Source organism: Physella acuta, unplaced genomic scaffold (genome assembly GCF_028476545.2).
Source record: "Physella acuta isolate Inbredline_101_S28 unplaced genomic scaffold, ASM2847654v3 ptg000353l, whole genome shotgun sequence".
Lineage (NCBI taxonomy): Eukaryota > Metazoa > Mollusca > Gastropoda > Physidae > Physella > Physella acuta.
In genome coordinates this window covers 1,416,921-1,441,428 of record NW_026731872.1, presented here as the reverse complement: position 1 = coordinate 1,441,428, position 24,508 = coordinate 1,416,921, and the positions used below count along the sequence as shown (strand labels likewise).

The window sequence follows — 24,508 nt, the reverse complement described above, 5'->3', positions numbered from 1 at the left end:
GAAGCAACCTTACCTGAGATATTTCCACCTGCCCAAACATTTCAAATGTGCCATCTTCATTTGCTCCTTCTGTCCAGTCACCATACACTAATCCCTTTTCCAACCAGAAAAGTGCTTTTTCATTTTTGAAATCAGTAAAAATTTCTTGCTCTGATATGTAAACATACATATCCTTTGGAAGAAACAAAGGTGGATTGATTCATTGTACATTTTAATAAAGGGTGATCTACACAAATGAAATATTTGAGTTATCTCCATGTGAATTAACTTGCATGAAAGAAACCCTGCATGTGTACAGTGCAATGAAAACGAATGTAGAATGATTTATTAAAATTATTCTTTTCTGAAATATCTATAAAGATGAAGAGAATAAAATATAACTTTTGTACAAAAAGAAAAGTTTTGCTTTCCTTAAAAGACTAAATTGAACTGGAATCTAAACCATCACCAGTAACTTGAGCAATTCTATCACTATGTTAAAAAATTATGTATTGAATAAAATCACTCAAATTTTAAGATGCAAACCACACTTTTCTCTGGTTATTTAAATAGTGGTGCAATTATTATATATTTAATGAAAATCGTTTATTTTCTTCTTTTTAGTACATTATTACATAAAAACGTATTAAAATGTTTATGAATTTTTTCAGTACTTTAAAATTGTTAACCCAATAGACTTGTATATGTATGACTAAAAAACATTGCACACCAAATGAACATGAACAACAATGTGCATATAATAGCATGGAATATAGTACTTTATATAGGAAATTTTAATTAATTCTTGAAAAAATTAATTAAACATCCAACTAAGTCAAATTTGATGTCATTGGGTCTGGCCCACGTGTAAATTGGTCAGTTTGTGTGATGTCATCAGGTCTGGCCCACGTGTAAATTGGTCAGTTTGTGTGATGTCATTGGGTCTGACCCACGTGTAAATTGGTCAGTTTGTGTGATGTCATTTGGTCTGACCCACGTGTAAATTGGTCAGTTTGTGTGATGTCATTAGGTCTGGCCCACGTGTAAATTGGTCAGTTTGTGTGATGTCATTGGGTCTGGCCCACGTGTAAATTGGTCAGTTTGTGTGATGTCATCAGGTCTGGCCCACGTGTAAATTGGTCAGTTTGTGTGATGTCATTGGGTCTGGCCCACGTGTAAATTGGTCAGTTTGTGTGATGTCATCAGGTCTGGCCCACGTGTAAATTGGTCAGTTTGTGTGATGTCATTGGGTCTGACCCACGTGTAAATTGGTCAGTTTGTGTGATGTCATTTGGTCTGACCCACGTGTAAATTGGTCAGTTTGTGTGATGTCATTTGGTCTGACCCACGTGTAAATTGGTCAGTTTGTGTGATGTCATTGGGTCTGGCCCACGTGTAAATTGGTCAGTTTGTGTGATGTCATTGGGTCTGGCCCATGTGTAAATTGGTCAGTTTGTGTGGACAAACCCGGACCCCAAGAACTATGATCCAAGACATATAGCAACTGTTTTGTTTATATTGAAATTGAAAACAAGGTCACCCGTCTAAATATATATGAATGATAACACATTGATGAAATACTCTTAAAATATTACATCAGTCTTTCTTTGGGAACCACAGGAATGGCAGCGAAGGAAAAGCTAATATCTATAGATATTTTAATTAAATATACAAACCCTGGTGAGTTTGAAAGATAATGCTGTCAAAAGGTTTCTATATCTATACTATAACTAGAAATTTAACCTGCATGTAATGAGAAAGACTTTTGTTCTTTCAACCTCCCCCTAAGTGTAACACTAAAATCAATGCTTCCTCTTGTCTTATAAACTATCAACCAACTGCCCCCAACACTAAAATCAATGCTTCCTCTTGTCTTATAGCCTATCAACCAACTGCCCCCAACACTAAAATCAATGCTTCCTCTTGTCTTATAACCTATCAACCAACTGCCCCCTAAATCTTATCTAATAACCAAACACTCTGGAGCCATATCTTCATCTAGTTTCAATGCCCAATGGCTCTCTAACATTTTTCATTGTCTGCCTTTCCCTTTCATTAGTCTGGTCATATAAAAATCTAGCCTATACCACTTACCATGTTTGTAAATTTTTCAAACACATTAGAGGATGGTTTGAGGGTTTGTCCAGATTGACCATCTACAGTGGTGGTGTCCTGAGGCTGAGGGGATCGCCTGAACATGCTAGCAATGAAGTAGATGAACACCATCCGTATAGCAAGTGTTTTAAAAATGGACCACCCATTTGGTCGCGGTTGTTGCTGCTGTTGAAATGGATTGAGAAAAAAAGTAAAGCTATAGAAGGAAAAAAAAAAATATTTTGTAGCTTAACCCATGTCAAAACTTTGTTTACATCAAAACATAGCTCAAAACGGCCCTTTTTTAAATTAATTCTTCAAAAAATGGCTGTCTATTTTTAAAAGGGTCATTTTTTGGCCCATTTTAAAAAACGTAAAAAATCCGAACTATACGTAGAAAAAAAATGGCTTTTTCTGCCCTTTTTAGCTCCAAAAACGCTGTGTTTACGGGTCGCGTGACGTCAGCCGCCAACCAAAACGCTTTGAAAGCGCGTTTGATTGGTTGGCGGAGGATACTATGAAATATCAAGGGTTTTCTCTAAATTTTTACCTCAGTAAGATATTCCATATAATAAAAATTTGGCAACAGATTGTGTGTTGCCTATAAAAGACGCTTATTAAAATTTTTTAGGGGGGTGACCCTCTTTGTTAACATTATTTTTAATGTTGATTCAAATCCACTTCAATTATTTTTATCTTACTCTTTTACTGATATCATAAGCTTGATCCTAGTGAATTTTCATTAAAAAATACCTGCTAATTAAAAAGTTACACAAGTTTTTTATTCACGTCCAAAAAATAGGGAAGCAAAAAATTGGAAAATCCCATAATAAAATAACCCTGAAAATTAAATATGTTAAAAATTCATAACTCCGTAACTGTTTAAGCTAAAATTAAAATGAAAGTATCTTTGTTCTTGCATAAATGAGCTCTATAAACTGGTGCTATTACATTTTTTTTTAAATTAAAATTTCATCCAAGTCCCTAAACTACACACATTACATTTAATTAATCCTAAGTTAATTTGCACTCTCTGAATATATAATTCATAAAAGTAATAACAAATTCCATGCAAATATGTATTTGTGACTTTTTTTCTGTTTTTTTTTTCCTGTGACTTTTTTTCCTACTGTACAATCGTTACTCCTAGTCTTAGCTACTAGATCTAGAGATCTGGTAATCTATCGTTTTAGGTACTTAAAATCGCCCGCGGCTAGTAATGTATGAAAAAGTCACCTCGTTGTCAAGGCTTTAATAGAAGTATATTGTGATATATTTGTGTCAAATATTATAGATACATGAATAATAAACCTTAATCAATGGCTAAATATATCAATATAGGCAAGAAATTAACTTTAAACAGCAGTGTTTGCGAGCAGGATTTGCTATATAAAAAGCGGCCATCTGTAAGTTAGAGTGGCTTCCCCTGAATCTTGCGCTATAAGTTTACAATAAGAAAAAAATAAACAAGACGGCTACTATAGTAAATGAGCATGGTTGCATCGGTTGGAAACATAGCTAGTCTTCATTTATCACTGAATAGTTTTAATTCAGTTGTTTAAAACAGGTATATAAATAAAATAAGGAAATATTTTTGTATTTTTCAAAACATAAATCCTCCTCAAAATGTGAAATAATTATTAAAATTTAAGGAGTCACCTGTTTTCACATTGCTAGTCGTGGGCGATTTTACTTACCTAAAACGATAGATTACCACTTAGGCCTATTCTTTAAAAATAACTGAGCAGTGCTATTTCAAAGTTAGGGGACAGTGATTTTCATGACTTACAAAGAAATATAGTGGACATTCACCCATTACGTAAAAAATTCATTAAAAAAACAAGTTAATTAAAAAGTCTAGTGACAATTTTAGCGCAATTTCCTTATGTTATCTAAAAATAGCTCTGTCGTAGCGTAAATCAAGAGCAGGGTTAGTAAAACCATTGGTTAGTTATTAAAACGTTTTTTATTAAATAAACCTAACTACTAACTAAACTAAGCACCTTGAAATCAAGAGCAGGGTTATTAAAACCATTGGTTAGTTGAACTTGATTATCAACATGATAATCATTAAGATGATAGATCTCTACTTCCGGCATGTATATACAACCACACCACACGCGTCATCACGTTCAATAGATGCGTCATCGCGTTCCATGGCTGCGCCATCACGTTCAGTAGGCGCGCAAGTTAATTAAAAAAGTCTAGTGACATTTATGCGCAATTTCCTTATGTTATCTAAAAATAGCTCTGACGTATAATGATGGGGTGCGTTCAAGCTAGAAGAGCGATCGGTTTGTAGGTGTTTATGTAGTTTTAAAATTTGTGACCGAACGAGAGGATATTTTTGAAAACTTTCTTCGGCAATATTGTTCTAAATTATGGCAGGAATCGATTGGTACATGTTTCAAGTCGCTAAGTGGTCTGGTTGCCGAGATATGGGCCAAAAACTGCATTTTTTCGAGGTTTTTTGGCTTTTACGGGAAATACATGAAAGAAACCCGGAATTTTTATGGCCTATGCTCATTCTCGTAACTTGCTTAACATAATTGCTTTTGGAACTAGTCATCGATATTGCTTCGTTGAGGAGGAGATACGACTTAAAGCCCGGACACACATTCATCCATTCATTCATTCATCCATCCATCCATCCATTCCCAGAAATGACGAGTTAATAAACGCAATTCTCCAGAATGGAAATTGCGCTAAAAACTACTGAAGCTAGAAAGAAAATTTTTTCAGTGTTATTCTAGTTACATCAAGCACAATATTTTTGCAATGCTCATACATTTAATTAGCCAATTTTAATTTTTTTAATGGAATGCCTACAATTAGGCCCCTATTGTTATTTTACTCTTTTACTGATATGATAAGCTTGATCCTAGTGAATTTTCATTAAAAAAATACCTGCTAATTAAAAGGTTACAAAGTTTTTTATTCACGTCCAAAAAATAGGAAAGCAAAAAATTGGAAAATCCCATAATAAAATAACCCTGAAAATTAAATACGTTTAAAAATCATAACTTTGTAACCGTTTAAGCTAAAATTAAAATGAAAGTATCTTTGTTCCTTTCTAGATTCTAAATGAGCTCTATCAGATGCTGCTATTACTAGATTCTATTACATTACCCCTATTATAGGCATTTCGACTTCCGCTGTTTCGATTCGGTACGACCACATCCTGACTTTTTCATCGTACTTGTTGAAATTCGTCATTTTTTAACATGTTAATTCTCGCCATCGGAATCGAAGAATAAAATGTATTCGATGTGAATATTTGAGTTGAATTTCATCTTTTATACATACTAATAAATGAATTAGCTCCCGTTTTACATTGTCCGATACCGAAAGCGATCACGATAATAGCAAATATTTGTCGAAATGCCGACGCTACCGAACTGGCGCATTGACAACTAAATTTCAGATATAAATAATCCTTTAAGTTGCATGAAAATAGGCTTAAATAGCATGCCAACTATTTGGATAAATAGAAATGTCGATTTGAAGGGTTTTTAAGCACGGGCCAATGAGGAGTAGCGCGATAAAACTCGTAGGGGTAGGAACGAGAAAGCGTGCGTAATTTCATAATGGCGGCCGGGTTACGAGATATTAATAGATATGCGCATACGATGTTTTTTAATAGCTGTTTGTTTTTAAATGGACTGTTACAATAAAATGGGCTTTAAAATAAATATACTGTAGATCTAAATTATTGGATTAAAAATGGAAAGAATGTAATTAGGCCTAATTGCTGCCTAAATAAATTATAAAATTTTAAATTAGCCAGATTTTTATTAACCTTCTTAATACTAGGTTAACTAGATCTAGCAAACTAGCATTAACGAATTGCAGATAAATATATTATAAAGGCATTTTCAAGTAGACAAAATCTATATTTATTGTAAACAGTTTTAAAAAAAATAGAATCTAGATCTAAATGGAAATGAAAACACTAAAACAATAATGGGTCTAGAGATGTGTAATAATATATATAAACTATTAGGCCTTAATGTAAATACTGACAGGCCTATCTGTAGTATCTAGATCTATAAACTTTATAAAGTACTAAATGGCCTAAATTAAAAATAATAATGCCCAATTTTATAAGCTGCACTGCATTACAGTTTTAGTTATAGGAGGCAACTATAATAGAAAGAAAACATTAACACTTTAATTAATGTCATTTAAGAATTTATCAAAGGATACGTCAACTTCAGTAAACATTTTATAAATAAGAATACTGTGAAATGTCAATCTTTGAGCTTTAGCTCTTCTCAACACTTTTCATCAGAAACATTACAAGAACCAAAATTTTCTAAATTAATAATAACATTTTTACCATGTTATACACAGACACAAATCCAATGTTTATGGCAAATCGTTAAGTATCTTGATCATATTGTGCTGTATTTGACTTGTAAGTTCTAACTCTATACATTACCTGTACAATATGTATACTAGCATTCTTATTACTAACACCAGAATCAATATGTAAAGTTTAATCTTTATTTTTATAGTAGCAACAAATAAATGCAACATATTGTCATATTAGCCTGTAGTTAATCATCATAGTCTAATTGCGCTGTACCATATTCAAGTTCACTATTTATAGTTTTCCTCTAGCTATGTTTATTTTACTTGCATGATTGTATTTTTTACATGCTCTAGTCCTAATATATAAAGTTTCATGATGGTATATGCCAGTATAAAATGTAATAGCAACCTAGCTGTGCAGTCTGGAAATCCTCTTATGGCAGTCAGTATAGAACAGTGCCGCACCCCTTAATTTAACTTCATTATTTCTAGTTACCTCTTTTCTAATTTTTATTTTATTTGTAGACTTCTATTGCCTATATCATTGAGTACAAATGTGCAAAGTTTTATCATTATATCTTTAATAGCAACATTGGTATGCAAGTTTAAAGCCAATCACACGTCTGGAATGCAGGTTACAATGAAACATAAGTTAAACACATAACTTTGAAAATTCATATAAAAAAAACTATTAGGCCTAGAATGATAATTTTGATATTTTTATCAATGGGGTATATTATAGGATTAATCTGGGTCCATTTTATCATTCTATGATAATTAGGAAATTCCCAATAAGCCTACCTATTAGGCCTATTTTTTTTTAGAATTGAAATTCTCTCCAAGTCCCTACTTACAATACTTAACATTTTCCACTGATTTTATGGTCCTAGAACGATATAATATTACCCAAAAAGATTCTAGAGATCTACTACTAGATTAGTGTCTAGATCAACTAGCCTACCTGCTCGTTAGCGTTAACTACGGGAACATTTTCTTCAGTAGCTACCACATTGGTGTCCGCCATGTTGAATAGAGATCTAACAAACTAAATTGCTAGCCTAAGACTATGGTTTAACCGTACTTATGCAGGCTAGGCTAGAACATAAATCTATTTTTTTTTTCGATTCTCAGTACTATCCTTAAAATAAAAAGCGAATGCAAGTGCCAGAACAGTACACACTGTCATACCATATTATACTTAGAATCTAGTACATCATCTAGATCTAGATCTAGTCTAGATTTAGGCCTACAATCTAGATCTAGTCTAGATCTAGATCTATCTAATCTGAAATAAGAATCTACGGTAAAACTCCATTTTACTAGCGTATTTTATTCCCCGTTTCACGTTAACCTCCAGTTGAGCGTATTTTATTTATAAACACAACCAAAACACACGAAAACGTTGTTAGGAAAACAAAACATTAGGTTTATCTTTATGCTTATGGTAAAATCTTAGTTTAGCGTCGTAAATTCCAACGTAGCTAGTAGGGTTGCCAGGTGTCCAGTTTTGAACTGGACAGTCCAGTATAGTATTTGAGCAGACTGTCCAGGATAAAATAAATATATAAATACTGGACAAGTTAATTAATTAGTATATATGAATACTTCTTTAATAAAGGGGTGTTAGTTTGATTGTAGGAAAAAAGTCACAGGAAAAAAAAACAGGAAAAAAAGTCACAGGAAAAAAAGTCACAAATATATATTTGCATGAATCTTGTTAATACTTTTATGTATTAAATATTCAGAGAGTGCAAATTAACTTAGGATTAATTAAATGTAATGTAATGTGTGTAGGCTGTATACGCATAGGAATTTTTATAATTCATCTAAAAATATTTAGTATGAAGTATGTTGATTGTAATTATTTTAAACTTAAGATTAGTAGCGTTTAATAGAATGCTCCAAAGTCCACGGTTTTAATCCTGTTTTTTTTAAAATACCAATATTAAATTACCGTGAAATGGTAAGTTCGTCTGACTTGCTGCCCTCAACTCATGGCCACAATAGTTATGTTTAGATGTTTAGTTCAACCACCTTTACTGCCCACATTTATCACGCTCATTACATAACAACACTTAGGATCAAAAAAGAAAGCCGACAAGGTTCGAATGCTGTCATTGACGCATGACGTCAACAACACAAAATATGTTCGGACAATGCCTACTGAGGAGAGGCCGACCAGAGAATAGCCTACGGCAAAATGTGCCTAAATTTTTTTTTTATAGTTAAATTTTCTACCGCGTTTTTAACTAAATTAAAATACAATACCCCTTTTTAAAGAAGATTCCATTATCGGACACCAATATCTATAATAATCCAACAGGTTATTTCAAGCGGTTTTAAAATAGTTATTTTATTTTAATAAAATTTTATCAGCAAAGTTGTGAGTTGCGTACAAATTACTACATAGATCTAGATCTAGTTGTTTTTTACAAGCTTTTATTTACATCTGTTATAAACGTTTGTGGCAAATCTTGTAACTCATTTTTTGACACAGTTGACTGGCAATGCAGCGATTTAGTTGGGTGTTGGGAAATTGGGAAATGCAAAATAGGCGAGAAGGGCGCAAAAGCTGTCGGTCACGTGACATTTTTGCCTCGCATTTTACCACCACCCCGATACTAACGCAGGGTGGTGGTAGGATACAAAGCTATCTGTGAAAATTTTACTGCGACCGATTTACAATGATATTTGATGCAGACTTCAAAGACGTTTCGTTTACAATAGTTTACATGGTTAAAACTTCTGATTTTTCATCGCTAGGCATTCTGATTATTTGTCAACTTCACCATCTTTTGTGTGGACTTAGAATACCATCTTGTTCTAAACCGCCTGAAATACTGTCGACGATAGATCAACTTATTTCTTTTGTGTGGAACACTGGGGCAGCCTGCAGCCACAAACATATTGTATTGTTGGAAAGTAATTTTGTTTTATTACTTAGCAAAATGGTGTGACCTCAACCAAGCTACGGGTTTGTTGCATTGAGTTAAATATAAACTCAAAACAGTAATATATTCCAATATAATCAGATTTCAAATTTACTGTATAATTTATTTTTACTATTAAGAAACTGCTGCGTTGTTTCAATACCACCGCTCCCTTTCTTGAATCAAACGTTACACTTTTGACCCTGACAACGTTAGTAATTTTTTTTTAAACGGAAAATAGGGGGGAGGGCTGTATATTCATTGAAACCGAGCAAAAAATAATACGTCGAGGTGTTGACCTTGAATGACGTTGCGGCATGCGGGTATACTTTTTCCCCTAAAAAAATCAAGACAGCAAGTAACATATTAAGGTCGCACAGTGTCTTGTCATGATGTTGACTTAATAAGTAAAAGTTGGACGGCTAGAAATGTATACCGACCTATGTTTCAGTTTTTATATGCACTGACTGTGACCCCTCAAACAGCGGTTTATTTTTTTCTCTCGTGAGCGGGTGAGACGCGGACGACAATGTTTCGAATTTTGAATATCTAGATATAGATTTTAAAAATATAGCCTAAATAATATTTTCTTTATGAACTCATACTGACCCTTCTATCCGCTGACAAGAAAACGGCGGTCATAGGATGTTAAGATTTTTTAATATAAAGAACAGCATACAACATTCAGGATATATCAGCTTCTCTAGTCTATAACTATTAAAAATAACACCAAAACGCATGAAACAAACTTTTTTTCGCAAACTGTGTCTCGCTATTTACCCGTCATTCCACAGGTATGTCTTGCATTTTCTTCTAGAAGTTTACCGCCTCGCCGTTTTGCGTCTCGCAATTTCCCAACACACGATTTAGTTCAACCTTTCCAGATGCGTTTCGATGACAATACAAGTCTGTCTGTTTGTTTTTTAATTTAAGTAGCATTTTAATTCGTTTAAATTAATTAAACGGTGTTGAAATTAAGGGGAGATAACAAAATTAAACCACTCGATAGATTACTATCACCCTAACAGTCTGATCAGCTGTGGTTCACGAGAATGTTTATAATGTTTATAATCACCTTTCATGAGCTATTAATGATCTTTTAAAGCAAATATTTTTAGTTGCAGCATTGGTAAATACAGATTATAATTACTAAAAAATAGAAAATAAAACATATATTTTTAAAAAAAAAAATCTTTCTAATAGCAAGCTTTTACATGCACTAAAAATAAGAAAATGAGCTTTGGTTGCTAAAATATGTAAAAGATCTCATGAGTAATGTTTTGAAACTATAAACTAGGTTTTATCATATTATACTAATAGTCTACTACCAATAAACATTGATAACTTTGGGCATCACTTATGCCTTATTTATCTTTAAGCTGATTTGGCCTACAGACTTCTTTATTTCTTAGAAAGACCTAGATCTACCAACTGTACCTATTTTACTGTTTTATTATGGATAGATAAATGTACATAGGCCTTTAAAGATTTTTATTTTGTAGAATAAATGATGTGTAGTAAATGATGTAGTTTTGTGATGTAGGTTTGTGATGTAGGTTTGTGATGTAGGTTTGTGATGTAGGTTTGTGATGCAGGTTTGTGATGCAGGTTTGTGATGTAGGTTTGTGATGCAGGTTTGTGATGCAGGTTTGTAATGCAGGTTTGTGATGTAGGTTTGTGATGTAGGTTTGTGATGTAGGTTTGTGATGTAGGTTTGTGATGCATATAGTTTTGAGTTGTTTTTGCCCATAGATCCCCACTTGAATGGCCTCTGATGGTCAACAAGGCTCCAGGCAAGTGAGATCTGTTATAGAATTACTCTGCACAATTCTTGAAGAAAACAACATAACCACCATTCGTGCAGAAACATTACGCCAAGCTAAATTTAATAAGGATGGTTGTGTGAGTTGAATATTACATAGTTTAAAATTATTAGGCCACAACTTTATGAAACAAGTAGAATATTTGGTCCATTAGTTTACAGGTTTATTTGTTTATATCATCATGTTTGATCTATCAGCTTCTGGGTTTGTTTATATCACCATGTTCTTATTAGCTTCTGGTTTTGTTTGTTTGTTTGTTTATATCACCATGTTCTTATTAGCTTCTGGGTTTGTTTGTTTGTTTGTTTATATCACCATGTTCTTATTAGCTTCTGGGTTTGTTTGTTTGTTTGTTTGTTTATATCACCATGTTCTTATTAGTTTCTGGGTTTGTTTGTTTATATCACCATGTTCTTATTAGCTTCTGGGTTTGTTTGTTTGTTTGTTTATATCACCATGTTCTTATTAGCTTCTGGGTTTGTTTGTTTATATCACCATGTTCTTATTAGCTTCTGGGTTTGTTTGTTTGTTTATATCACCATGTTCTTATTAGCTTCTGGGTTTGTTTGTTTGTTTGTTTGTTTATATCACCATGTTCTTATTAGCTTCTGGGTTTGTTTATTTGTTTGTTTGTTTATATCACCATGTTCTTATTAGCTTCTGGGTTTGTTTGTTTGTTTGTTTATATCACCATGTTCTTATTAGCTTCTGGGTTTGTTTGTTTATATCACCATGTTCTTATTAGCTTCTGGGTTTGTTTGTTTGTTTGTTTGTTTATATCACCATGTTCTTATTAGCTTCTGGGTTTGTTTGTTTGTTTGTTTATATCGCCATGTTCTTGTTAGCTTCTGGGTTTTTTGGGGGATGTTTGGTGATGAACAGAGTATATTTATGTATTTTTTTAAACAGGACATTGTTTTTTTTCTGATTTGTTTGATGTAGACGAGAGAAATGTGGAATCTTGTCTCTGACATTGTCTACTACTGTTCAAATCATAAAATGTTCAAGTTGAAACTGAACAAGCTTGAAACATTTTCAGGTATTTTGATAAGATTTTTTTTTTACGTTTTATGTCACTGTGATCTAAAGCATCTTTGTTCTCATTAAATGATTTTTGTTTCAATTTAAATAAAAAGTTTATAAATAGATGGCAGCTTGTAATTTTGTCTACTAAAAATTGAGTCAGGCACTAGCAGTCAACTTTTGTCCGGTTCTAGCAGTCAACTTTTGTCAGGTTCTAGCAGTCAACTTTTGTCTTGTCAAGTTCTAGCAGACAACTTTTGTCAAGTTCTAGCAGTCAACTTTTTTCAGGTTCTAGCAGACAACTTTTGTCTTGTCAGGTTCTAGCAGACAACTTTTGTCAGGTTCTAGCAGTCAACTTTTGTCAGGTTCTAGCAGACAACTTTTGCCAGGTTCTAGCAGACAACTTTTGTCTTGTCTGGTTCAAGCAGTCTACTTTTGTCAGGTTCTAGCAGACAACTTTTGTCAGATTCTAGCAGTCAACTTTTGTCTTGTCTGGTTCTAGCAGTCACCATTTGTCAGGTTCTAGCAGACAACTTTTGTCAGGTTCTAGCAGACAACTTTTGTCAGATTCTAGCAGTCAACATTTGTCAGGTTCTAGCAGACAACTTTTGTCAGGTTCTAGCAGACAACTTTTGTCAGATTCTAGCAGTCAACATTTGTCAGGTTCTAGCAGACAACTTTTGTCAGATTCTAGCAGTCAACATTTGTCAGGTTCTAGCAGTCAACCTTTGTCAGGTTCTAACAGTCAACTTTTGTCTTGTCAGGTTCTAGCAGTCAACTTTTGTCTTGTCAGGTTCAAGCAGTCAACTTTTGTCTTGTCAGGTTCTAGCAGACAACTTTTGCCAGGTTCTAGCAGTCAACTTTTGTCTTGTCAGGTTCTAGCAGACAAATTTTGTCTTGTCAGGTTCTAGCAGTCAACTTTTGTCTTGTCAGGTTTAAGCAGACAACTTTTGTCTTGTCAGGTTCTAGCAGACAAATTTTGTCTTGTCAGGTTCTAGCAGTCAACTTTTGCCAGGTTCTAGCAGTCAACTTTTGTCTTGTCAGGTTCTAGCAGACAAATTTTGTCTTGTCAGGTTCTAGCAGTCAACTTTTGTCTTGTCAGGTTTAAGCAGACAACTTTTGTCTTGTCAGGTTCTAGCAGACAACTTTTGTCAGGTTCTAGCAGACAACATTTGTCTTGTCAGGTTCTAGCAGTCAACTTTTGTCTTGTCTGGTTCTAGCAGACAACTTTTGCCAGGTTCTAACAGACAACTTTTGTCTTGTCTGGTTCTAGCAGTCAACATTTGTCAGGTTCTAGCAGGCAACTTTTGTCAGGTTCTAGCGGACAACTTTTGTCTTGTCAAGTTCTAGCAGTCAACTTTTGTCGTCAGGTTCTAGCAGTCAACTTTTGTTAGGTTCAAGCAGACAACTTTTGTCTTGTCAGGTTCTAGCAGACAACTTTTGTCAGATTCTAGCAGTCAACTTTTGTCAGGTTCTAGCAGACAACTTTTGTCAGATTCTAGCAGTCAACATTTGTCAGGTTCTAGCAGTCAACTTTTGTCAGGTTCTAGCAGTCAACATTTGTCAGGTTCTAGCAGACAACTTTTGTCAGATTCTAGCAGACAACTTTTGCCAGGTTCTAGCAGTCAACTTTTGTCTTGTCAGGTTCTAGCAGACAACTTTTGTCTTGTCAGGTTCTAGCAGTCAACTTTTGTCTTGTCAGGTTCTAGCAGACAACTTTTGTCAGGTTCTAGCAGACAACTTTTGTCAGGTTCTAGCAGACAACTTTTGTCAGGTTCTAGCAGACAACTTTTGTCAGGTTCTAGCAGACAAATTTTGTCTTGTCAGGTTCTAGCAGACATTTTTTGTCAGGTTCTAGCAGACAACTTTTGTCTTGTCAGGTTCTAGCAGTCAACTTTTGTCTTGTCTGGTTCTAGCAGTCAACTTTTGTCAGGTTCTAGCAGGCAACTTTTGTCAGGTTCTAGTGGACAACTTTTGTCTTGTCAAGTTCTAGCAGACAACTTTTGTCTTGTCAGGTTCTAGCAGTCAACTTTTGTCTTGTCAGGTTCTAGCAGACATTTTTTGTCAGGTTCTAGCAGACAACTTTTGTCTTGTCAGGTTCTAGCAGTCAACTTTTGTCTTGTCTGGTTCTAGCAGTCAACTTTTGTCAGGTTCTAGCAGGCAACTTTTGTCTTGTCAGGTTCTAGCAGACAACGTTTGCCAGGTTCTAGCGGACAACTTTTTTCTTGTCAGGTTCTAGCAGTCAACTTTTGTCTTGTCAGGTTCTAGCAGACAACTTTTGTCAGGTTCTAGCAGTCAACTTTTGTCTTGTCAGGTTCTACCAGACAACTTTTGTCTTGTCAGGTTCTAGCAGACAACGTTTGCCAGGTTCTAGCAGACAACTTTTTTCTTGTCAGGTTCTAGCAGACAACTTTTGTCTTGTCAGGTTCTAGCAGTCAACTTTTGTCTTGTCAGGTTCTAGCAGACAACTTTTGTCTTGTCAGGTTCTAGCAGACAACTTTTGTCAGGTTCTAGCAGTCAACTTTTGTCTTGTCAGGTTCTAGCAGACAACGTTTGCCAGGTTCTAGCGGACAACTTTTTTCTTGTCAGGTTCTAGCAGACAACTTTTGTATTGTCAGGTTCTAGCAGTCAACTTTTGTCTTGTCAGGTTCTAGCAGACAACTTTTGTCAGGTTCTAGCAGACAACTTTTGTCAGGTTCTAGCAGACAACTTTTGTCTTGTCAGGTTCTAGCAGTCAACTTTTGTCTTGTCAGGTTTAAGCAGACAACTTTTGTCTTTTCAGGTTCTAGCAAACAACTTTTGTCAGATTCTAGCAGTCAACTTTTGTCAGGTTCTAGCAGACAACTTTTGTCAGATTCTAGCAGTCAACATTTGTCAGGTTCTAGCAGTCAACTTTTGTCAGGTTCTAGCAGTCAACTTTTGCCAGGTTCTAGCAGTCAACTTTTGTCTTGTCAGGTTCTAGCAGACAACTTTTGTTAGGTTCTAGCAGACAACTTTTGTCTTGTCTGGTTCTAGCAGTCAACATTTGTCAGGTTCTAGCAGGCAACTTTTGTCAGGTTCTAGCGGACAACTTTTGTCTTGTCAAGTTCTAGCAGTCAACTTTTGTCTTGTCAGGTTCTAGCAGACAACTTTTGTCTTGTCAGGTTCTAGCAGACAACTTTTGTCTTGTCAGGTTCTAGCAGACAACTTTTGTCAGGTTCTAGCAGTCAACTTTTGTCAGGTTCTAGCAGACAACGTTTGCCAGGTTCTAGCAGTCAACTTTTGTCTTGTCAGGTTCTAGCAGACAACTTTTGTCTTGTCAGGTTCTAGCAGACAACTTTTGTCTTGTCAGGTTCTAGCAGAAAATGTTTGCCAGGTTCTAGCAGTCAACTTTTGTCTTGTCAGGTTCTAGCAGTCAACTTTTGTCAGTTTCTAGCAGACAACTTTTGTCAGGTTCTAGCAGACAAATTTTGTCAGGTTCTAGCAGTCAACTTTTGTCAGGTTCTAGCAGTCAACTTTTGCCAGGTTCTAGCAGTCAACTTTTGTCTTGTCAGGTTCAAGCAGTCAACTTTTGTCTTGTCAGGTTCTAGCAGACAAATTTTGTCTTGTCAGGTTCTAGCAGTCAACTTTTGTCTTGTCAGGTTTAAGCAGACAACTTTTGTCTTGTCAGGTTCTAGCAGACAACTTTTGTCAGGTTCTAGCAGACAACATTTGTCTTGTCAGGTTCTAGCAGTCAACTTTTGTCTTGTCTGGTTCTAGCAGACAACTTTTGCCAGGTTCTAGCAGACAACTTTTGTCAGGTTCTAGCAGTCAACTTTTGTCTTGTCTGGTTCTAGCAGTCAACTTTTGTCTTGTCAGGTTCTAGCAGACAACTTTTGTTAGGTTCTAACAGACAACTTTTGTCTTGTCTGGTTCTAGCAGTCAACATTTGTCAGGTTCTAGCAGGCAACTTTTGTCAGGTTCTAGCGGACAACTTTTGTCTTGTCAAGTTCTAGCAGTCAACTTTTGTCGTCAGGTTCTAGCAGTCAACTTTTGTTAGGTTCTAGCAGACAACTTTTGTCAGATTCTAGCAGTCAACTTTTGTCAGGTTCTAGCAGACAACTTTTGTCAGATTCTAGCAGTCAACATTTGTCAGGTTCTAGCAGTCAACTTTTGTCAGGTTCTAGCAGTCAACTTTTGTCTTGTCAGGTTCTAGCAGACAACTTTTGTCTTGTCAGGTTCTAGCAGACAACTTTTGCCAGGTTCTAGCAGTCAACTCTTGTCTTGTCAGGTTCTAGCAGACAACTTTTGTTAGGTTCTAGCAGACAACTTTTGTCTTGTCTGGTTCTAGCAGTCAACATTTGTCAGGTTCTAGCAGGCAACTTTTGTCAGGTTCTAGCGGACAACTTTTGTCTTGTCAAGTTCTAGCAGTCAACTTTTGTCTTGTCAGGTTCTAGCAGACAACTTTTGTCTTGTCAGGTTCTAGCAGACAACGTTTGCCAGGTTCTAGCAGTCAACTTTTGTCTTGTCAGGTTCTAGCAGACAACTTTTGTCTTGTCAGGTTCTAGCAGACAACTTTTGTCTTGCCAGGTTCTAGCAGTCAACTTTTGTCTTGTCAGGTTCTAGCAGACAACTTTTGTCAGGTTCTAGCAGACAACTTTTGTCAGGTTCTAGCAGACAACTTTTGTCAGGTTCTAGCAGACAACTTTTGTCAGGTTCTAGCAGACAAATTTTGTCTTGTCAGGTTCTAGCAGACATTTTTTGTCAGGTTCTAGCAGACAACTTTTGTCTTGTCAGGTTCTAGCAGTCAACTTTTGTCTTGTCTGGTTCTAGCAGTCAACATTTGTCAGGTTCTAGCAGGCAACTTTTGTCAGGTTCTAGTGGACAACTTTTGTCTTGTCAAGTTCTAGCAGTCAACTTTTGTCTTGTCAGGTTCTAGCAGACAATTTTGTCTTGTCAGGTTCTAGCAGACAACTTTTGTCTTGTCAGGTTCTAGCAGTCAACTTTTGTCTTGTCAGGTTCTAGCAGACAACTTTTGTCAGGTTCTACCAGACAACTTTTGTCTTGTCTGGTTCTAGCAGTCAACATTTGTCAGGTTCTAGCAGACAACTTTTGTCAGGTTCTAGCAGACAACTTTTGTCTTGTCAGGTTCTAGCAGACAACGTTTGCTAGGTTCTAGCAGACAACTTTTGTCTTGTCAGGTTCTAGCAGACAACTTTTTTCTTGTCAGGTTCTAGCAGACAACTTTTGTCTTGTCAGGTTCTAGCAGTCAACTTTTGTCTTGTCAGGTTCTAGCAGACAACTTTTGACAGGTTCTAGCAGACAACTTTTGTCAGGTTCTAGCAGACAACTTTGTTCTTGTCAGGTTCTAGCCGTCAACTTTTGTCTTGTCAGGTTCTAGCAGACAACTTTGTTCTTGTCAGGTTCTAGCAGACAACTTTTGTCTTGTCAGGTTCTAGCAGTCAACTTTTGTCTTGTCAGGTTTAAGCAGACAACTTTTGTCTTTTCAGGTTCTAGCAAACAACTTTTGTCAGATTCTAGCAGTCAACTTTTGTCAGGTTCTAGCAGACAACTTTTGTCAGATTCTAGCAGTCAACTTTTGTCAGGTTCTAGCAGTCAACTTTTGTCTTGTCAGGTTCTAGCAGACAACTTTTGTCAGGTTCTAGCAGTCAACTTTTGCCAGGTTCTAGCAGTCAACTTTTGTCTTGTCAGGTTCTAGCAGACAACTTTTGTTAGGTTCTAGCAGACAACTTTTGTCTTGTCTGGTTCTAGCAGTCAACATTTGTCAGGTTCTAGCAGGCAACTTTTGTCAGGTTCTAGCGGACAACTTTTGTCTTGTCAAGTTCTAGCAGTCAACTTTTGTCTTGTCAGGTTCTAGCAGACAACTTTTGTCTTGTCAGGTTCTAGCAGACGTTTGCCAGGTTCTAGCAGTCAACTTTTGTCTTGTCAGGTTCTAGCAGACAACTTTTGTCTTGTCAGGTTCTAGCAGACAACTTTTGTCTTGTCAGGTTCTAGCAGACAATGTTTGCCAGGTTCTAGCAGTCAACTTTTGTTTTGTCAGGTTCTAGCAGACAACTTTTGTCTTGTCAGGTTCTAGCAGTCAACTTTTGTCTTGTCAGGTTCTAGCAGACAACTTTTGTCAGGTTGTAGCAGACAACTTTTGTCAGGTTCTAGCAGACAACTTTTGTCAGGTTCTAGCAGACAACTTTTGTCAGGTTCTAGCAGACAACTTTTGTCAGGTTCTAGCAGACAAATTTTGTCTTGTCAGGTTCTAGCAGACATTTTTTGTCAGGTTCTAGCAGACAACTTTTGTCTTGTCAGGTTCTAGCAGTCAACTTTTGTCTTGTCTGGTTCTAGCAGTCAACATTTGTCAGGTTCTAGCAGGCAACTTTTGTCAGGTTCTAGTGGACAACTTTTGTCTTGTCAAGTTCTAGCAGTCAACTTTTGTCTTGTCAGGTTCTAGCAGTCAACTTTTGTCTTGTCAGGTTCTAGCAGTCAACTTTTGTCTTGTCAGGTTCTAGCAGACAACTTTTGTCAGGTTCTAGCAGACAACTTTTGTCAGGTTCTAGCAGACAACTTTTGTCAGGTTCTAGCAGACAAATTTTGTCTTGTCAGGTTCTAGCAGACATTTTTTGTCAGGTTCTAGCAGACAACTTTTGTCTTGTCAGGTTCTAGCAGTCAACTTTTGTCTTGTCTGGTTCTAGCAGTCAACATTTGTCAGGTTCTAGCAGGCAACTTTTGTCAGGTTCTAGTGGACAACTTTTGTCTTGTCAAGTTCTAGCAGTCAACTTTTGTCTTGTCAGGTTCTAGCAGACAACTTTTGTCTTGTCAGGTTCTAGCAGACAACGTTTGCCAGGTTCTAGCAGTCAACTTTTGTCTTGTCAGGTTCTAGCAGACAACTTTTGTCTTGTCAGGTTCTAGCAGTCAACTTTTGTCTTGTCAGGTTCTAGCAGACAACTTTTGTCAGGTTCTAGCAGACAACTTTTGTCTTGTCAGGTTCTAGCAGACAACTTTTGTCTTGTCAGGTTTAAGCAGACAACTTTTGTCTTTTTAGGTTCTAGCAAACAACTTTTGTCAGGTTCTAGCAGACAACTTTTGTCAGGTTCTACCAGACAACTTTTGTCTTGTCAGGTTCTAGCAGTCAACTTTTGTCAGGTTCTAGCAGACAACTTTTGTCAGGTTCTAGCAGACAACTTTTGTCTTGTCTGGTTCTAGCAGTCAACATTTGTCAGGTTCTAGCAGACAACTTTTGTCTTGTCAGGTTCTAACAGTCAACTTTTGTTAGGTTCTAGCAGACAACTTTTGTCTTGTCTGGTTCTAGCAGTCAACATTTGTCAGGTTCTAGCAGACAACTTTTGTCTTGTCAGGTTCTAACAGTCAACTTTTGTCTTCTCAGGTTCTAGCAGTCAACTTTTGTCTTGTCAGGTTCTAGCAGACAACTTTTGTTAGGTTCTAGCAGACAACTTTTGTCTTGTCAGGTTCTAGCAGACAACTTTTGTCAGGTTCTAGCAGACAACTTTTGTCAGGTTCTAGCAGACAACTTTTGTCAGGTTCTAGCAGACAACTTTTGTCAGGTTCTAGCAGACAACTTTTGTCAGGTTCTAGCAGACAACTTTTGTCAGGTTCTAGCAGACAACTTTTGTCAGATTCTAGCAGTCAACATTTGTCAGGTTCTAGCAGTCAACTTCTGTCAGGTTCTAGCAGTCAACTTTTGTCAGGTTCTAGCAGACAACTTTTGTCAGGTTCTAGCAGACAACTTTTGTCAGGTTCTAGCAGACAACTTTTGTCTTGTCAGGTTCTAGCAGACAACTTTTGTCAGGTTCTAGCAGTCAACTTTTGTCAGGTTCTAGCAAACAACTTTTGTCAGGTTCTAGCAGACAACTTTTGTCAGGTTCTAGCAGACAACTTTTGTCTTGTCAGGTTCTAGCAGACAACTTTTGTCTTGTCAGGTTCTAGCAGACAACTTTTGTCAGGTTCTAGCAGTCAACTTTTGTCAGGTTCTAGCAGACAACTTTTGTCAGGTTCTAGCAGACAACTTTTGTCAGGTTCTAGCAGACAACTTTTGTCTTGTCAGGTTCTAGCAGACAACTTTTGTCAGGTTCTAGCAGACAACTTTTGTCAGGTTCTAGCAGACAACTTTTGTTAGGTTCTAGCAGACAAATTTTGTCTTGTCAGGTTCTAGCAGACAACTTTTGTTAGTGCTGGGCTGGCTGATTCACAAAACAAACCTGATTGAAGACATTATTTATACAAGGTCAAATCCATTAGATGTGGAGCTTCTTCAGGTAAGAACTTTTGTTGGCACATAAAAGATAAGAAAATTTCACATGTCTAGCTTCTGGTAACTTGGGTGAGCACAGGTCTAGCTGGTAACTTGGGTGAGCACAGGTCTAGCTGGTAACTTGGGTGAGCACAGGTCTAGCTTCTGGTAACTTGGGTGAGCACAGGTCTAGCTGGTAACTTGGGTGAGCACAGGTCTAGCTGGTAACTTGGGTGAGCACAGGTCTAGCTTCTGGTAACTTGGGTGAGCACAGGTCTAGCTTCTGGTAACTTGGGTGAGCACAGGTCTAGCTGGTAACTTGGGTGAGCACAGGTCTAGCTGGTAACTTGGGTGAGCACAGGTCTAGCTTCTGGTAACTTAGGTGAGCACAGGTCTAGCTTCTGGTAACTTGGGTGAGCACAGGTCTAGCTTCTGGTAACTTGGGTGAGCACAGGTCTAGCTGGTAACTTGGGTGAGCACAGGTCTAGCTTCTGGTACCTTGGGTGAGCACAGGTCTAGCTTCTGGTAACTTGGGTGAGCACAGGTCTAGCTTCTGGTAACTTGGGTGAGAACAGGTCTAGCTTCTGGTAACTTGGGTGAGCACAGGTCTAGCTGGTAACTTGGGTGAGCACAGGTCTAGCTGGTAACTTGGGTGAGCACAGGTCTAGCTGGTAACTTGGGTGAGCACAGGTCTAGCTTCTGGTAACTTGGGTGAGCACAGGTCTAGCTTCTGGTAACTTGGGTGAGCACAGGTCTAGCTTCTGGTAACTTGGGTGAGCACAGGTCTAGCTGGTACCTTGGGTGAGCACAGGTCTAGCTTCTGGTAACTTGGGTGAGCACAGGTCTAGCTTCTGGTAACTTGGGTGAGCACAGGTCTAGCTGGTAACTTGGGTGAGCACAGGTCCAGCTGGTAACTTGGGTGAGCACAGGTCTAGCTTCTGGTAACTTATGTGAGCACAGGTCTAGCTTCTGGTAACTTGGGTGAGCACAGGTCTAGCTGGTAACTTGGGTGAGCACAGGTCTAGCTGGTAACTTGGGTGAGCACAGGTCTAGCTTCTGGTAACTTGGGTGAGCACAGGTCTAGCTGGTAACTTGGGTGAGCACAGGTCTAGCTGGTAACTTGGGTGAGCACAGGTCTAGCTTCTGGTAACTTGGGTGAGCACAGGTCTAGCTTCTGGTAACTTGGGTGAGCACAGGTCTAGCTTCTGGTAACTTGGGTGAGCACAGGTCTAGCTTCTGGTAACTTGGGTGAGCACAGGTCAAGCTGGTAACTTGGGTGAGCACAGGTCTAGCTGGTAACTTAGTTGAAAACAGGTCTAGCTTCTGGTAACTTGGGTGAGCACAGGTCTAGCTGGTAACTTGGGTGAGCACAGGTCTAGCTTCTGGTAACTTGGGTGAGCACAGGTCTAGCTTCTGGTAACTTGGGTGAGCACAGGTCTAGCTTCTGGTAACTTGGGTGAGCACAGGTCCAGCTTCTGGTAACTTGGGTGAGCACAGGTCCAGCTTCTGGTAACTTGGGTGAGCACAGGTCTAGCTGGTAACTTGGGTGAGCACAGGTCTAGCTTCTGGTAACTTGGGTGAGCACAGGTCTAGCTTCTGGTAACTTGGGTGAGCACAGGTCTAGCTTCTGGTAACTTGGGTGATAACAGGTCTAGCTTCTGGTAACTTGGGTGAGCACAGGTCTAGCTGGTAACTTGGATTAGCACAGGTCTAGCTGGTAACTTGGGTGAGCACAGGTCTAGCTTCTGGTAACTTGGGTGAGCACAGGTCTAGCTGGTAACTTGTGTGAGCACAGGTCTAGCTTCTGGTAACTTGGGTGAGCACAGGTCTAGCTTCTGGTAACTTGGGTGAGCACAGGTCTAGCTGGTAACTTGGGTGAGCACAGGTCTAGCTGGTAACTTGGATTAGCACAGGTCTAGCTGGTAACTTGGGTGAGCACAGGTCTAGCTTTTGGTAACTTGGGTGAGCACAGGTCTAGCTTCTGGTAACTTGGGTGAGCACAGGTCTAGCTTCTGGTAACTTGGGTGAGCACAGGTCTAGCTGGTAACTTGGGTGAGCACAGGTCTAGCTTCTGGTAACTTGGGTGAGCACAGGTCTAGCTTCTGGTAACTTGGGTGAGCACAGGTCTAGCTGGTAACTTGGGTGAGCACAGGTCTAGCTGGTAACTTGGGTGAGCACAGGTCTAGCTGGTAACTTGGATTAGCACAGGTCTAGCTGGTAACTTGGGTGAGCACAGGTCTAGCTGGTAACTTGGGTGAGCACATGTCTAGCTGGTAACTTGGATTAGCACAGGTCTAGCTGGTAACTTGCGTGAGCACAGGCCTAGCTTCTGAAAACATATTCACCTTTGATGATGTCATGAAATATTATAATTACAGGATGAAAGATTTGCTCCATCAAGAGATGAAAAAGTTGCTCCATCAAGAGATTTGTTACCCCATGAAAAAATGGGCCAACATCTTCTTTTGTGTGGTAAACTGAGGCTAGCATGGCGTAGGCTGTATGGTCTACAGCAAGAACTGGCAATTCTCACAAATAAGGTAGGTCATCATGCTTGTATGTTTTCTAGGTCATCTTGCTGTTTTCTAGGCCATCTTGATTGTCACTTTTGTAGGTCATCATGCTTGTCTGTTTTCTAGGTCATCTTGCTGTTTTCTAGGTCATCTTGCTTGTCACTTTTGTAGGTCATCATGCTTGTCTGTTTTCTAGGTCATCTTGCTGTTTTCTAGGTCATCTTGCTTGTCACTTTTGTAGGTCATCATGCTTGTCTGTTTTCTAGGTCATCTTGCTGTTTTCTAGGTCATCTTGCTTGGCACTTTTGTAGGTCATCATGCTTGTCTGTTTTCTAGGTCATCTTGCTGTTTTCTAGGTCATCTTGCTTGGCACTTTTGTAGGTCATCATGCTTGTCTGTTTTCTAGGTCATCTTGCTGTTTTCTAGGTCATCTTGCTTGTCACTTTTCTAGGTCATGCTGTTTTCTAGGTCATCTTGCTTGTCACTTTTCTAGGTCATCATGCTGTTTTCTAGGTCATCATGCTTGTCACTTTTGTAGGTCATTGTGCTTTTCTGTTAATGTAGTTTGATCTAACCCAACAGATAGCTCAGCATACAGCAGGACTTAGCTTACAAGTTGGCTGGGACCATTTAACTGCTGCACAAGTTTATCTGCTAAAAAACCCTGACAGGTTACTACAGGTACATATGGTAGATGAAGCAGGCATATATGGATGAAGCAGGCATGTATGGATGAAGCAGGCATATATGGATGAAGCAGGCATGTATGGATGAAGCAGATGTGTATGGATGAAGCAGGCATATATGGATGAAGCAGGCATGTATGGATGAAGCAGATGTGTATGGATGAAGCAGGCATATATGGATGAAGCAGGCATGTATGGATGAAGCAGGCATATATGGATGAAGCAGGCATGTATGGATGAAGCAGGCATGTATGGATGAAGCAGATGTGTATGGATGAAGCAGGCATGTATGGATGAAGCAGGCATATATGGATGAAGCAGATGTGTATGGATGAAGCAGATGCGTATGGATGAAGCAGGCATGTATGGATGAAGCAGGCATATATGGATGAAGCAGGCATGTATGGATGGAGCAGGCATGTATGGATGAAGCAGGCATGTATGGATGAAGCAGGCATGTATGGATGAAGCAGGCATGTATGGATGAAGCAGGCATGTATGGATGAAGCAGGCATGTATGGATGAAGCAGATGTGTATGGATGAAGCAGGCATGTATGGATGAAGCAGGCATGTATGGATGAAGCAGATGTGTATGGATGAAGCAGGCATGTATGGATGAAGCAGGCATGTATGGATGAAGCAGGCATGTATGGATGAAGCAGGCATGTATGGATGAAGCAGATGTGTATGGATGAAGCAGATGTGTATGGATGAAGCAGGCATGTATGGATGAAGCAGGCATGTATGGATGAAGCAGGCATATATGGATGAAGCAGATGTGTATGGATGAAGCAGATGTGTATGGATGAAGCAGGCATGTATGGATGAAGCAGGCATGTATGGATGAAGCAGGCATGTATGGATGAAGCAGGCATGTATGGATGAAGCAGGCATGTATGGATGAAGCAGGCATGTATGGATGAAGCA

The 24,508-nt window shown here is 38.1% G+C and overlaps 2 protein-coding genes across 7 annotated transcripts in view; one reads left to right on the top strand and one right to left on the bottom strand.

Moving 5' to 3' along the window:
- The window catches only part of LOC131941199 (putative lipid scramblase CLPTM1), a 34,998-nt gene extending 27,495 nt beyond the window's left edge, over nucleotides 1-7,503 (bottom strand). The window contains exons 1-3 of the mRNA XM_059300220.1: nucleotides 7,349-7,503; nucleotides 2,074-2,259; nucleotides 14-172 (exon numbers count right to left, since the gene is read on the bottom strand). Coding sequence (XP_059156203.1) covers nucleotides 14-172; nucleotides 2,074-2,259; nucleotides 7,349-7,411 — 408 coding nt within the window. The 5' untranslated portion in view covers nucleotides 7,412-7,503. The remainder of the gene's footprint in view (nucleotides 1-13; nucleotides 173-2,073; nucleotides 2,260-7,348) is intronic.
- A 30-nt stretch (nucleotides 7,504-7,533) lies between these two features.
- The window catches only part of LOC131941200 (tubulin epsilon and delta complex protein 1), a 31,043-nt gene continuing 14,068 nt past the window's right edge, over nucleotides 7,534-24,508 (top strand). For 4 of the 6 annotated variants that reach the window (XM_059300221.1, XM_059300225.1, XM_059300224.1 and 1 more), the window contains exons 1-6: nucleotides 7,534-7,690; nucleotides 11,070-11,219; nucleotides 12,083-12,179; nucleotides 20,297-20,406; nucleotides 22,760-22,921; nucleotides 23,477-23,575. In XM_059300221.1, coding sequence (XP_059156204.1) covers nucleotides 11,082-11,219; nucleotides 12,083-12,179; nucleotides 20,297-20,406; nucleotides 22,760-22,921; nucleotides 23,477-23,575 — 606 coding nt within the window. In that variant the 5' untranslated portion in view covers nucleotides 7,534-7,690; nucleotides 11,070-11,081. The remainder of the gene's footprint in view (nucleotides 7,691-11,069; nucleotides 11,220-12,082; nucleotides 12,180-20,296; nucleotides 20,407-22,759; nucleotides 22,922-23,476; nucleotides 23,576-24,508) is intronic. The other 2 variants (XM_059300222.1, XM_059300226.1) reach the window with 2 other exon arrangements.